Source organism: Syngnathus leptorhynchus, chromosome 7, assembly GCF_054491065.1.
Source record: "Syngnathus leptorhynchus isolate UIUO chromosome 7, UIUO_Slep, whole genome shotgun sequence".
Taxonomy (NCBI): domain Eukaryota; kingdom Metazoa; phylum Chordata; class Actinopteri; order Syngnathiformes; family Syngnathidae; genus Syngnathus; species Syngnathus leptorhynchus.
The window spans coordinates 7,813,747-7,829,679 of record NC_141201.1 but is presented as its reverse complement, the minus strand read 5'-3'; the positions used below and the strand labels follow the sequence as shown (position 1 = coordinate 7,829,679).

The 15,933-nt window shown below is 37.9% G+C and overlaps 1 protein-coding gene across 1 annotated transcript in view; it reads left to right on the top strand.

The window, feature by feature from the left end:
• Nucleotides 1–2,606: 2,606 nt before the first annotated feature.
• Nucleotides 2,607–15,933, top strand: part of LOC147054522 (calsyntenin-2-like) — a 71,565-nt gene continuing 58,238 nt past the window's right edge. The window contains exons 1-2 of the mRNA XM_085916404.1: nt 2,607–2,625; nt 2,787–2,909. Of these exons, the coding sequence (XP_085772530.1) occupies nt 2,607–2,625; nt 2,787–2,909 (142 nt within the window). The remainder of the gene's footprint in view (nt 2,626–2,786; nt 2,910–15,933) is intronic.

Genomic DNA, 15,933 nt, shown 5'->3' with positions numbered 1-15,933 from the left:
CGCATTTTTTTTTGTCATAGTTTAGCGACTTATACACAGGAGCGACTTATGTGAAATTATTAACATATCATTTCACGTTATTTTCACACTAAACAGCATGAGGGCACTCTAGGCCTGTGGAGTAATTGGAACTGCAACTGACAATGAGTCTGACGTAAGCCACGTAGAAGACGTTGGTTTGTTTGCATGTCTGTGCATGTGGTTGTGAAAAACAAAGAGGGTGAATAAAACAACGTAATGGTTTAACCTTTTGCATTTTCTCTCTGTGGAAGGTTATGGTATTATAGACATGACAAAATGTTGTTTGGAAAGCGTTCTTCAGTTATCCCCAGATAAAAATCTGAATGGTCTGTGTCATCCCGGTGAATGCTAAAGCATTTTCATCAAAGGCCTCTGAAAACCCGCCTTCTCTCCATTCTAAACAAGATGTGAGCAAATGCCATTTACTGGTTGGTTTTAGGCATCAATGAAAGTTGTTTGCTTCTAATAATTGGGGTCACTTGGAGTACAATTGAGGTGTGTTTTGCTTGAGCAAATCTATAAGCGTATCCTATTAGCAGCTTCTGGAGCCTCAAGGCTGCAGTGTACATGAGTATAGCCCGGTTCAATCAAATTGTCAAAAAGACAAACATACATATTGAAGGGAGTCATTTTCAAAGAAATGTTTGATATTTAACAATGAGGACAACTTCATGTTATTTTTCAACTTTCCTGCTGGATGTCTTTGTCACATATCACTGAATCTTTAGTCAAGATTAACGATGCTTCATTTTCACTCTTTCATTGTTCCCTTCCTTTTGTTTTAATTGAAGAGCAAAAATGTTCGGTTGTATACTGTGCACAAATTCATCCAAGGTTTGCTGGTTATCCACTGTTGCTAGATATTTACTGCTGCAAGAACCTTTTTAAACATTTGGGCTACACTGATGCTACGTTTTGTGATTCATTGAGGAAACAATAATGCTCTCTTTAAATACAATAATTGTAGGGGTCATTGAAGACGTGTCAGTGAATAAGGAGTACAAGTTCATTTCACATCGGTCTTTGACACATTGTTGCTCTGTTTAGCATCCAACTGAGACAGCAATCTATGAACCCATCCTCAGTGTCACTATGCAGTTCTAGATTCTGGCAAGGAAAGAAGCTGAAATGCTTCCCTTGGGAATCCTGAAGTTGATGGGTTGGCATTTTCATTTGTAAACCCTTTTCCCATCTCAACACAACCTGTGGTGGACTGAATTATTTGCAACAAAAGTGGGCCATATCGGTGTACTCCAGGGGGAAGTCCCATGGTGTCAATCCACCAATCCCATTCTGCTCAGATACCTTAGATTTTGTATTTCTTGTCTGTGATAGAATGGGTAACCAATTGAGACACTTCAGATAATATTGGATATGAGCAAATCACTACTGATGGGGGAAAATATTGACACACTAAAGTCAACTCAGACCTGAGCTTGAGCCATCCATAACTTGTCACAGCTGTATGGTTGGTCGCACCGGGTAAAAAACAATGTCGATATCGTAAGTGCTGACTGTTGAGGAACTGGAAGTGCATTGACAACCACAGAAATATTAAAGACAAAACATTCAGGCCAGTCATAAGCAGTCTTAAAATAATTGGTCCTAGCACTAATTGTCATGTCAGAATAATTAAAAGGTCCGTAGGGCTTCAAAGCTGTTGTATGACTGAACACAAAATCCCTAAAACACCCAGACTCAACATTAGGTATCACACGCTGTAATCACATTCACATCTCTTTCAGTTATTTATAAATACCGTACTCCCTAAGGCTGCCACTTTAAACTGTTTTGTCTTACTGGCAGTTTTGGCAGGAGTGATGCATAACAATTTCCCTAAAATTTAATTCCCAAACCACCAGGTTAATTGATCCCTAAAGTCTTAGCTTTTATAATTAAACAAAAAATTATAATTTCACCATTTTGGAACAAACTCATGCATATTCATCCCGTAATGACATTGTAAACATTTCCATCCATCAGTGCTTGTCGTGATTCTATCAGGATTGTGTAATTAGCTATACTTTTCAGGTGGAAACTTAAAACATTGGTTGCAGTAATTTTAGTTTTCTGGTGTCTTGCAAAAAAGCTCTATGCAAAATTCAATTATCTATCCAAGCTCAACATCAGGTAATAAACTATATGGACAAATATACCGTAACACCTGGCAACTAAAACTACAAACAAGGTGGCCACAAATATACAATTTGGTCCCTGCTGAACATCCTTAAAACATTTTTACATTAAAATATGTTGTTGGTAATCAAGATTTACTGAACTTTCAGAACTTAAATATGTTCTATTTTCAATACAACAGGTTTTTTCATTTTATTCAATCAATCTATCCAGGTTTTCTGTCAATGAAACACGTGTACATGGTTCAGCACACTGCCACTCAACCCAGGGTAGTTTTACTCAATTAGAGCTCTTAATTATACCCTAAGCACAGGACCTTTGTTTCGACATGGGTGTCGATAGAGCTCTGTTGGAAGAGTAGTGCTGATTGATCAAGTAGGACCCATTGCATTGAAACACACAGGGGGTGTTTGACAGGAGGAAAGAACATGCAAGAAAAAGTAATTACAATGGAGATTAGTACAATAAGTGAGTCTGGAAGTTCAAAATAAACATTCCTGAATATTTGCTGGGTCATACGTTTGTGTTGTTGAGTACAGATCATATACATGTCTCCCAGCCTATGAAGTCTTGCCATTTCTGTCGCTGCAGCAGTTTATCACTCACATTTTATATTTTGTCTCCCACAGTGAATAAACACAAGCCATGGATTGAGACATCATACCATGGGGTAATCACTGAAAACACTGATGTTGTTCTGCTTGATCCTCCTTTGGTGGCTCTGGACAAGGATGCTCCCATCCCATATGCAGGTAAGAAAGCAATGATGAAACAATAAGGCCAGTATACTCAACTTTTAATTTTAGCGTTACCAAAGTTGAAGCAACCATTCCAAAGCCATCTCCACAATTTGTGAATCTTAAATTGATGTTACATGCATTGGTTCAGTGCTTAGCATTGGATGCATCACAGTATGTGATTTAAATTATCTTACCCCTCTGATTGGGGCAATCATTCAGTCCAATAAGTCCTTAAGAACACGTTTCATGGTTTATTTTTTTGTTTTGTTTCAAATTACCTCTGGTGGGTGGTAAGAACTGAAAGAAAGAAAAGATGACTGTGACTGGATTAGAGTATACCCACTTTGTGACACTTCCAGCTTGTCCAAAGGGGTGCCAGCTCTTGAGGGAAGGTGTTAGTCCCTGCCAGGCTGCTAATGTGCCCCTTGCATATGTTTGGAACCTTTTCAAGTCTTTCAAGCTGGGCATGATTAGTGTGTGTGTGCAGAGATTGCAAAACCAGGTCCAGAAAGTAAAAGAACGGCCACAGTTTGGCTCTGTGTGTGTGTGTGTGTGTTAGTGGGGGAGGAAACGGAGTGTTCGAAGAAAACCCACTCTGGTTACCTCCCACATCCCAAAAACATGCAAACGTGACCAAATCATGCACTTGTGCGAGCAACCACAACTATTAGTTACACCAGTGGGAGCACATATAGTTCTAATGCATTTACGATGAACTACAGCAACATTAGTGTTTAAAACATACAAATCTTAATGAGTGTTTTGCTTTTGAGATGCAAATGGCCGCAATGGTTTGAGTTGAAGATGACAAATTGTTCTCTTTGCCATTGTTCACATACTCAGTTATTAATGAACTACTAAAATGCAATCAACTTTCTCAATGAGCCACACAAATGAACCACATAGACTTTGTAATGGGATTTTTCAGGGCTTTCAATTTTTTTTGTCTTTTGATGGCTGAGAAAATCAACAGAGGAAGGCAATCTTATGTTGCTTCGAGAGCAAGAAAAAAATAATGTCAGGGTTAGGCCCATTATCTGTTCATTGCACAGAGAAAGGGGAGGTTTTAAACAAAGGCACTGCTTTATTAAAAAATAGAAACTGATATAGAAAATGGCTATTATTCGTCTGTTAGTCATTTGGTGAAAATGTGGGTGCTTATAAGCTCAGTAAAGCTTTTGCGTGCTCCAAGGGCATGTCTTAAAGGCACAAAGAAGATATAATAAATAATTGAATTAAGATTTATCATTATTGTTAGTGTTAGTAGCAAAACTAGTAGTACAGTATTTTTGAAATAATAAGTGTGCTTGATTTGACTTCTGATTGCATAAAATAATTACAAAGACTGGATGCATGGCTGTTCTGATAAGATAATGATATAAATTTCAAACACAGTCCTAAACTGATTTTACAGGCTGAAGAAAGTAAAGAGTGAGCTATTTTATTAAAGACAACTGATTTTTGGGTATGGCTTATTAATTCCTTTATTTGCTAGAAGTGTTAGTTTAAGGGTAAACAGTTCCAATCCCGCATTCAGGAGTGGTGCTTTAAAAAATAGACATTTAGTTGTGAGTTATTATGTAGCATTACAAAGAAAAATAAAGGTATATAATTAAAATGACTTGAAATAGAGTTGCATTCTATTTGAATGTTGTTGATGTAGACAGGCTTGTCGGTGTCATGTTGCAAAATCTCGTTGTAAGGCACTTGAAACATGACTGTACAAAATCAGTCACCTGAATCCAATCTGTTCCCATAGCCCCCGTCATTTTGCCCGGGAACTTGTGACAGTCCAATTAAATACAACTGCATATCAGGAAGGTTAAATTATTGTCATCCATCGGAGCATAAAATTGAGGAGCAACTCGGGAGAAGTAAGCGGAGATCTGCACATGCACGATTGACACGCATGATTGAGAAGTGTGTGTTGGTGCCAGAACTGCAAAAGAATGAAGCTTTTTATCAACATTCAGTGTTTCTACAGTGAACTGCCGCATAGTCTCAGTTCAGTAATCACAAATTAAGCTATTCACTTAATCATGTCTCAAAAGTTTTTTTATTTATTATTATTTTGTTTTCCTTACAAAATCCTGTCAACTGTATGTATGACTTTTCATAAAAGGTTTTTAATTGCAACATTTAATGTTTATGTCTGCACAGCCATGCCTAAATACTTGATCACAACCAAACCTACACTCAGCCAAATTTTTTTGTGATTGACATCCAACACTAGGACAACCAGGAGTGGCTAGATTAGACAGAGACACCCATGTCCTTATTGGCGTGCTGAGTAAACACAGAGGCAAAACAACAGGATTTGTAACATCAGCTCAGCAGAAATAACCAAACCAAGCCACAACAACTGTTTTGCAGTGTCATTTTTTTGATCCAATGGTCTGGCAACAGTAAGTATCAAATCTCTTGTAGCGCTGAACTGATATCTCGCTTAAAGTCAGCAAAAATGTAAAGTAATTTCTGCGTTCTGCTGTGCAGTCAAATGTTCATTGTTTGACACCGACCTGCACCGACACAGTAATTTATCATCATTATGGTCATTATGATAATTGCCATCACCAGCAACCTCATCAACAGAACTGTTGATGTGTACATACATGGACAGTAATTTGTACCCTATGTAAGTGTTTAGCTGTAAGCCATTTATTATATTTGGAATGGTACAACAATATTTGAAGATGTTTTAACTGTGAAAGTTTTTTGAGGGTCATAGATTGTGATATAGTTATGGTATATCCTCTTCATTCAGATAGATATTAAATGCCTTCCAGGGGAGCATCAGTTATTTACAGAAATGTGCTATTCACAGCATGACTCGGTCCCTATCCTGGACAAATAGTGGATGTTTAGTAGACCCGTGGATTAGTGGTTATTCTTGGAAGCGATTCCTCGTTTTTTTAGCAAACTCCTACTTATTGGCAGTTTTTTTCTCAGATTCCTTTTACAGTAAGGTCTCATTATCTGGCCGCTGCTTTGCTGAAGGCATGTGTATGTTTTTGGTTTCATGTGATGGAGAGTGAGAATCAGAAGTGGGGTCCGACAGGTGAAAACCCTGGCTCCAGGCTATACATACTTGCCAATGAAGGCTTTTAGTATTTAATTCTTCATTTCCGTTTTTTCACACTTGCAAGCATTCACTTCTGACCCCTCTTACTGTTCAGAAATCTTCATGTATTAAACCACTTCTTCAAATGTCCCTGCATGGCATTTTCTATAGTGGATATTAAATATTTATGGATGTATATTCATGAAGGGAAAACCTGTTTTATACTACAGCAACACCGTTAAGTACTATTAAGCTAAAACTTCCTCTGTTTAAGGTATGCAAATATAAAGGGACTCATTGCTATGCTGGAGCTTGCCACATCAAAGGTGAAGCAGAGAGCAAGACCAGGCAGTATAAAGAAATTCCCCTCAGGGGTACTGATACTACTGTATGCTGTGCTTCCTGGCATGCAGAGTCATTATCTTGTCTATATTTAGTCTATTGGCTGTACAAAGCAAATCTCATTCTGATATTTGCTTCTGCTGTCTCACATGAGTTGGTACAAATACTGTCGTTTAGACAAGTGGGTGTAAAGGCTTTCACTTCAAGTGATATAACAAGTCTGTCCATACTGATTTGATTTGGGGTTTGAGTATAGTTCAAATGCTTTTGCGCGCACACACACGCACGCATATATATTTATATATATATATATATATATATATATATATATATATATATATATATATATATATATATATATATATATATATATATATATATATATATATATATATATTCTTACAAATAAAATGTATTATTATTATTATTTATTATCTATATCTCTATATATATATATATATATATATATATTTTTTTTTTTCTTTACTTTACATTGAATGTGCAACAAGCTGTGGTCAAAGACACACATTGATACATACTCTCACACACGCACACGCACGCACACATACACACACAGACACAATACTACTATATGTATAGCATGACTCCTTTATGCGCTCTGTGGCAAAGAGTATAAAGACACACGACAGTGTAAAGGCATTATTTCTCTTGAGGAAACTATGTACACCTTCCACTGATGTTATCGCAGCGGAATCACGTCCTCAGTGATGTAGAGAAATAGTGAGTTCAAAGGGCCCGAAATAAAGTGGCTCACCAAGTTCTGTGACAACACAGACAGACCCACTTGAGACTTACTGAAAGAGGTCTGAATATATGCAGGAGGAGCCTTCATTAATGCACGTATAAAGTAGAAGAAAGAACTCATAGATGTGGGCAAATGTAGTATTTCAAGGAACCTATCAAATCTGTTGAGTTCTGAATATATGCTGGAGTAGCATTCATTAATACACATATAAAGTAGAAAAATAACCCATAGATGTGGGCAAATGTAGTATTTCAAGGAACCTATCAAATTTGTTATAATATTTTTCATCAATTCCAATGTACACATTTGATGGTCTCTTAATGCCTTTCATGCACAGAACACGTCAATGAAATCTATAAGACACATTAATCATACAGATGCAAAAAGGTAATTCAGAATATACTCCACTCCTAAACATGGTTGTAGTAATGCTCAATTTGACTGACACTTTCAGAGAGATGTTTGATTAGGGCCATGAGCAACAACTGCTTCTTGAACCCTGTTCTAACTGAGGACATTAATTTTCTTCTTTATTATTGTCGTGCACCATGAACCACATTTGAAGGCCGAAACCTGCACAGGTACCCATCAAACTTTGCATGCACATCTAGAGTGCCCAAAATGTTTATATTATAAAGTTGCCATCTATGATAACTTCCCCAAAACTGGCCCGCGAGAGATTTAATGCGGTGCTATTGCGGTACATTTGCCACAAAAATTGGCAGGCTTGTGAAGCAACCCAAGACACATCTTAAAATGTACAAGAGGTCAACTTACTAAAAACAATAAACTTAAAAAATATATAACTTTGTTGACATTGATTTTAGGTCTGTAACAGAAATGATTTGAAGCATATCAATCTGAAGAAGAAAAAACACCACTGTCACCTACTGCAGTGATATGTAACTACACTTTATTCCAGTACACAAAAAAAGCACCAAACCCTGCACCCCGACAGTGCTATCTGCACTTATATGTACATAATAAAGCGTCTCCTGAGCGATAAAACGCAGCACCTCTTAAACAACTCTAATAACAATAATAAAAATCTGATTGACCAGGATTTAAAAAATGGAATGAAATCACTATGAAATGAAGAGCCATAGTGATCTTCTGCTCTCCCGCTATTGTAAGAAACAAGACTTTAATTGTCTATGTGAAACCATCCAGAGTCTTGTTATTCTGCTCTCCACTTACCCTCAGGTCTGACATGACATGAGTCACAAATCACAATAGTTGGTGACCAACTCTCTCTGCTCATAAATGTTTTTCACCTTCATCCACAACCTAAGTACTATTTCCAATCCAAAACCATGAGCTGCTCATACATTATTGGCAGTGATGACTAATACATACTGTATACTTGTTAAACTTGCAGTGTAACCCTGCCCATCAGCATTACGCCAGTTTCTCAGCATAGAAGCTTATCTGACAGATGAACAATCGTGTTCAACTTCTGCTCTTGTCCACCAGTGTCATTTTTATGCCCCTAGCTCTTCCCTGCCATTTCCTCCTTGCCTGATTCCTTTTGAGATACTGACGGTTCCGCACAGTCAGGCAGAGTGAGAAATATGGTAAACACTCAGTGCTGTGCTCTCCTTCATTGAAGCTGTCATACTTCATTGATATGAAAAGCCAAGAGGGAGCATAAGACGCTAAGCCGAAAGAAGGATAAAGAGGTAAAAACGAACTAGTGAGGGGAATAAAGGGTTAGAGTGTTTGTCATCATCTGCTCTGCACTGAAGATAAGTGACAAGCAGTACTGATAAAAGAAATATAGAAAGTGATATATGTGGCTTCGGTATAAACCTTAACGGCCTAACCTCGAAAGGGAGCAATTTGCCAAAATTTAATTAACTGTAACGTGATCAATCAGGGCAATAAAGGATGGAGCCCTTCCAGTGGGGCAGGCTGCCAGCCTTTCATCCTATAGCTCATTTTGCCTTCTCTAAGCACCAAAGAAATGCAGCCCGCAATACTCCTGACTCTTCTCGGTACAATACATGGAAGATTCCATTTTGCCATTTCTGACAGACATTTTCCTTTCGAGTCATCAGTTTTGTTTTGAGACTTACATTTCACTGGGGAATTGCATGGTTTTACATCTGTGTGTTTGCCTGGAGTTCAAGCAAAAAACAGGTGGTCCCAAGTACAGAGAGGAACAGGCACGGAAAGGCAGGAATGCAGAATTTTGACATTTGTGCGACACCAGTGAATGCCGTTTGAATTGATTGGCATCTTGTGCTTATCTGAAAAAGCATGACATATTCCATCAAATTGAAAATCAAATTTTATCAACTGGGTTTGTTATGGATGTCGATGAGAACGACAGGAAAAAGCCAGTCTCACCATTATCTATTGGACAATGACAAGACAAACCACACAGGGGAGAACAGGAGAAATCAAAATATGTGATGGAATCAGTATCTGGATTTTGCAATAACCTGCAAGTCAGAAGACTTAGTCTACAAAAGAAGTGTGGAAAGGAAGGCAGCATAAAAGGATAAACAGAAAACTTATCACTAGAGACACTGGGAAGCAAAGAGGAGTTGAAGGTTGAACTGAGCAGGTTGATGGTGATGGCATGCAGAGTGACGGCCCGCAGGCCGACACCGGGTGCTCCCTGCTGGGTCTTGGTACGCTCTGACAGGCAGAGAAAGACAGGTAGACCAAAATACATGGAATCATAAAGGGCAAATCAAGTGTGGGGTATCGGTTAAAAAGTATTAGGGACAAAGGCAAAGAAAGGTACTGGAGCTTGACCAAAAAAACTGTGATCCAACAAAGTGGAACATGCAGCACAAGCAAAAGAAAATGTGACATTTGACAATGGTCAGAGCCAGCGCGAAGAGTGAATTAGAGTGATGAGACAAGGCAGACCTGACCATGACACGAGTAGTTGGAGCTAAATGACACAAAGCAAAACTGAATTTAGTTAGTCCCAACAATGCCAACTGCAATTTGTGTTGCAAATATATTCCATCAATAACAAGGCCACTAAAACGGCCCATGAATACAGAAAACAGTCTGGATACGTGAAAATAAAGTACAAATTGCTGACATACTGTATATTATCCCAGCCTCGTTGTTCCACTTGACCTTTATAACTCACTCCTAAGAACAAGAACCCTAATGTTTTATTCTCAGGTTCCAATCTATCAGAGATGCACACAGAAACAGTGCGCGGGCAATCCTTTGGGGAAAAAGGAAGGTGGTTGATAAAAAGGTGATTAAGGTCATTGGCCCTGAGAATGTGGAGCAAAATGACTTATATGAGGGTTAGGGATTTAATGGAACTGTCAACATGTAATGTATTTGTGCCTCCTGTTTTCCTGATAAATTTGAAAGTACTCTAGAAGAACTGTGATCAGCTCGCCTGGGGGTCTCACTAAACAGAACAATAACTAGCTACCACACCAGTGCCCTTTATGTGAAGTGACTCATCAGCACTGATCCATTCTTTGCGTAAATCACAGAAATGTGATCGATAGCCTCCACTAAGTGATGACTCAACGTGTGTGCAAAGCCCGTCACTGATAAGTGCAGTCTATGCACCTGCATGATGGATGTTTGCAAGTGTTCTTGCCATCAGCACTGTTTTCCAGGCAGTGAATTGTGGTCACTCTGACGGACAGGCAACCTGGGGCTCAGCCAGCTGCTGGCACGCCTGGAAGCATCTGGATTCACAATGACAGCAATAAGCACCATATTGATTAAATTGTTTTATAAGGCCCAAGCACTATTGATTCGTTCTTTATTCAGAATGAGAACATTAAGAAGTATTTTTTTTAAATATTGAAGTTTACACTGTATATAATGTAATGTTTCATATAGAAAATGCCTTTTTTTTACCACAACAGAACAGAACAGTTGCCTTATGTTCTATTAGCATGTCAGTAGCATGCTTTTGTCACTAAACCCTATGGATCAAGAATTGCAGACATATTTCTGCAGCAGTCTTTCACTTTTACTATCATTTCTTGTCATGTTGTAATTGATCCATTTTATGCGGTGAGCCAGCCCAGTCCATATATTGCTGAGCCAATGGCAAGCCCTTTTGTTGGACTGACAACCAATAACCATTTGGCCGTCTTCGCTTCTGATTGCTCGGCAGGCTGCTTGCTTTTAGTAGTGTTAGCAGAGCCTCGGGTTTTTGAAAACAAGTGACAAAACAATAAAAGCATTTTTGTGACACATTGTCAAACACAAACAGCTTTCCTCCAGCGACAAATGCACTATAAGTCAAAGTGTTCTATTCTATCCTATTCTATTCTATTTCAATGGGGTTTTTTTTTCAACCAGAAGTATGCAAACTCATTGTTAGGGTTATGTCGATATTTATATAAAAACATATTTTCAATAGGACTGGCAATAAAATGGTATGTGCCTTACAAGGTGTCAGTGTTGGAGACAATAACTTGTTGCCAAAATCACAACAGCCGTATCAGATCAAGTATGTCATTGAAGCTAAAATGACTGACCAAAAGAGAGTAGAATTTCACGATTAGGGTCTGAATATTATTTTGGTGAAGTGTTTTGTCCCTGATATTTCAAGTTTAAATGACGGGTTGAGGTGGACGTATTGAAAGGTGCACATCTTTTTGCGGTAAATGCTGTATTTGTGGTGAATTAAAGCATTAGTTGTTTTTGGTTTTATATAGGTTACATGTTTCTTTTCAAGGCAGAATTATTAATTTTTATATTTAATTTGAGTTAGAAAGTAGCCCATACTTTAATAATCAGTTGTGTTACCTTCTACTTTTTGGAGAATTATCACCACACATAGAGGTCATGTTATGTTCAGGGGTATTCAAGAAAAAAAATCATTTTGGGACCAGTGTTCTGTTCTATTCTTTAATGCTAATCTCTGATTGCCAGAAAACTGTCTAATGAAACCATATTCACCCCCACAATTGAAGAGATTGAATCGCATCATAAATTGTGGTGGAAGCATTTTATCACCAAGCTTCTTGCAAACTGGTGAGAGGCATTACAACAAATACTCTCCATGGAAACAGATGATTTACTTGATTGTGTAATTTCACACTTGATGGGCTTGCAGGCACTCCAGAAATTCTACTTTTAGTATCCAACCACGAGATACATTTTTCATGGGTAGCATCAAATGTTTAGCGCAGTCACATTCTAATCAGGGGTTCGATCTTCCTATGTACTTGTTCTTCGCACTGGGCGAAAGGAACTCATATTGCTTTTCTTTGACCAAATAAGTCTGTTGTGATGTAACAAGAACGACATAACGTAAAATATTTTATCACACCATTGTTTGTTCTTCAGGCTATTATTGGTGGTCTTGGTAAATAGTATTTCACTTGCATAGCGCTTTTCCATCTGTTAAGGACCTCACATTGAATTCCTATTCACCTACTGATGACGCAGCATCAGGAGCAACTCAGGTTTCTGTATCTTGCTCAAGAAAACATCAAAATGGTCTCAATAGCCAGGGATTGAACCTGCAAACTCTGGACTAGGAGATGACCACTACACCAATGAGCCCAGATGATTTTTCCATCACTAACCACATTCTCCCAGCTGCCTCCCGAGTTTGACAGATTCAGTTATCATATTTATAAAAGAAATACGATCGCATCCACCTCACGTTTCGCAAAGCTCTGAATCTGTACAGTGTGTGCCCCGATAAAATCCACCAAAATCGTGTTATACTACGTGAGCTAAAATTTAGACATGGTTACAGTTTTCGTAAAGGTTAGTCTGCTTTCAGCTACCAAAATGTCAGGTACGCGGGGGCTGTCAAAGGAAAGGCTGAAATGCCCAGCATGGCATAGAGTGATGAACTCGGTTCCCCAAAAAGTGCATCAACGCTTGTGTCAGCACGGAAATCAGGATTCGGCAGTTGTTATACAAGGGTGCTGCTGCGCTCTACTAATATAGGGCCCATAGTGTTCGATTTGCACCGTTTATTTCATTTACCTTGCGATTGATTGATTCTCAGCAGAAAGTCAGTAGAAGTTTACTGTTTGTGTGTTCCTGTGAGGCTTTTAATACTCTCTCAAATACTTTTCAGAGACTCCCACATGCAATCTTGAGGGCTGATTGCGGTGTGGATGCAAATGAATTGATTCCCGTGTAAATGAACTCATGATACAAATCTATGCTAAGTGGCGCCTTTTTAATTTTATATTGATGAATGAATGGCTTGACGAGAGCTCAGAATAATGGTTTATAATGCGATCCACTCTAATTGCAGAAACATTGATTGACTGTTAGGGCAATCTTGCAAATATTGTGTTAGAACAATCTCTATTTCTGTAGAGTGGAAAGATTGTCGAGCACAGGTGAAGGCCTGCAGTACATTTCTGGCCCATTGTGCGTTTTATAATTCAAGTTACACCCTTCATTTTTCTCTTCTTTTTTTAAAAGAAAGCAATTGATCCAATTGTTGTGATTGATATGATTGGAGAGAAACAGAAACACTGATGATTTTCAGAGACTTTACGACACTCCTCCAAAAGTATTGGAACAGTGAGGCCAGTCTATTTTTGCCGCCTGAACATATATAGGTTTGATATTAAAAGATGAATATGAGACATGAGAACAACACTAACTTTTCCATGGATTTGAATGTCATACACCAATTAAAAGTTGTAGTTATTTGAGACAGAACATACAAATTTTAGTTGATTTGTTTGCTGGGGTTTGTCTCTACGATCTCCTCCTTAGTTGGTAAAGTACAGTACATGTTTTAGAATTTACAGGGTCTAAGTATGGAGATGAAATTGGTCAGTCTAAAATCTTCAATTTATTTCCGCTGATAAACTCTTTTTTTTGTCAGTTTTTTTTTTTGCCAGTGGTTTTTGGGTCATTATCTTACTGTGTGATGAAGGATCTCCCAATAAGATTTGTCGCACCATTCGTTACAGTGTCAAACTAATTAATTTTGTCGCTGACATTATCTGTTGCATTACTTAAGATTAACGAGTCCATCCCAAATGAAGAAGAAATGAAGTCCCAAGCTATCACATTACTTCAATACTGGGTTTCACTGTAAAACTTATAAGATTCTTACTTTTTCTGATCTAGGTCTCCCATCACTTAAGTTATTCTTGCGTCTGATCACTTCATAAGAATTCTCGTATTTTTAAGCTTGTCTGTATTTTGGGTCGAATTTCCTTTTCAATTTGGTGATGAAGCCTGGATGTGCTTTTCTTTATACAACTAAACACTGTAGGTTGTGCTATCTTCATTATGGCCTGCATTTTATTTATGTTTTATGTCAAAATGATTTTTGTCACTCTGCAATAGAAATAAATGGTCTGATTGTTGACTTTTGGAGGTGAGTTTAAGTTTAGTAAGCATTCCTTAAGTTCTGGAAGTATTACAAGCAACATGAGCCTCATTTTATGGTTAGCACATCAGCATTCCAAATACATTCTTGAGGGATTCTATTAGCGTTGAATGACTGCAAAATGAACTGAGGTAAGCTGAATTCTGACAGGACCTGAATCAATTAAATATTTTGAATCTGAAGTTGCCTCACTACGACTGTATCATTGGATGCATTTAATGCTTCAAACTTACTTTGCACATCTTGAAAATTGTGTGAGTGTAGATCCACACACATAAATGCTAAAAGTGTTCTTTCAGTTGCATGTCAAACTTCCCCTGGGAGCATCTGTGACAGGATCCGAGTCTGAACCTCCTTGCAGTGAAATCCCAGCTCTTTTCTTTCTCTCTCCTCATGGTTTTCTATTGGAGATGAAAGAGCCCTCTCCACCCCCTCTCTCAGTTGTTCTCTTCTTTTTTTTTGCTGCTAAATCTGTTCTGATCTCTTATCAGCAATATCAAGAATGAAAGCACTTGAGAAAAGCAGATTTTGCTTTTTCAAACTCTCATGGGGGAGTTGTATAGGTAGAATTGTAAAATTCAAGATGATACTGATCCAATATTGATTACATTGTTTAATACTCCTAAAGGAAGTGATACTTTTAATGTAGGGTATTTTAAATCAAATATTGGTACATGAATACATGAAGATTAATTTATTTACTTTTGTTATTAGTTGGCAGTTGGACATTTCTTTTTTTTTTTTTTTTTTAACAATTCTGAGTAACTTAAAATTGCCAGCCAACACCTAACCCCCCAAATGCCAGAATAATTCCTCAATGTTTGTCAAGATTGCATTTTCAAATATTCATTTAATAATGAAAGTAAAAAAAATACATAAATGTTCTTCTGATCATATAAGATCATTTCAGTGATAAACATTATTACTCAAAGCTGAACTGAGCTATTTGTTAAAGCATCTGTTGATTTTGCTACTTATTCAATAACTGAATTAACCAAAGCAGGGCCAAAAGCAAAAGTGCTTTGAGACACTTCAAGCTTCACATTTAGTTCCTCTGTACCTGAATAGTGCCTACCTGCTGTTTTGAAGGACCAGCTCTGCGCCCTCCTCTTCTGTCTGCATTGCTGCCTCATCATGCATACCTTGTATTCTGTCTTTAACCTGAAGGAGCAACAAGAGCAAGTCATTACCATTTTTACACAAACATGACAAATGACATCTTGGCTGTTTGGAGCTACACTAGGTTCACACATGAGTCTTGGTTATACTCTGACATAATGCTAATGTACTAAGTCAGATTGGAACAGAAAGCTTGACTAAACAGAGTGGTGCACTGAAACACATTACACACTTAAGCAAGCGTAAGGTAAACTAGGTCTCAACAAATGCGTCTAGTCTGGCTCAGTAGTTTTGTTCCCACTGTGATCCTATATATATAAAAGAGTGGGGTCGGAGCTGGCACATTCTATCTTAAAGCATACAGAACACAGCAAGATGGCTTGATTTATCTTATTTTGACCAGGTTTTGACCTAGTTTGTTTTG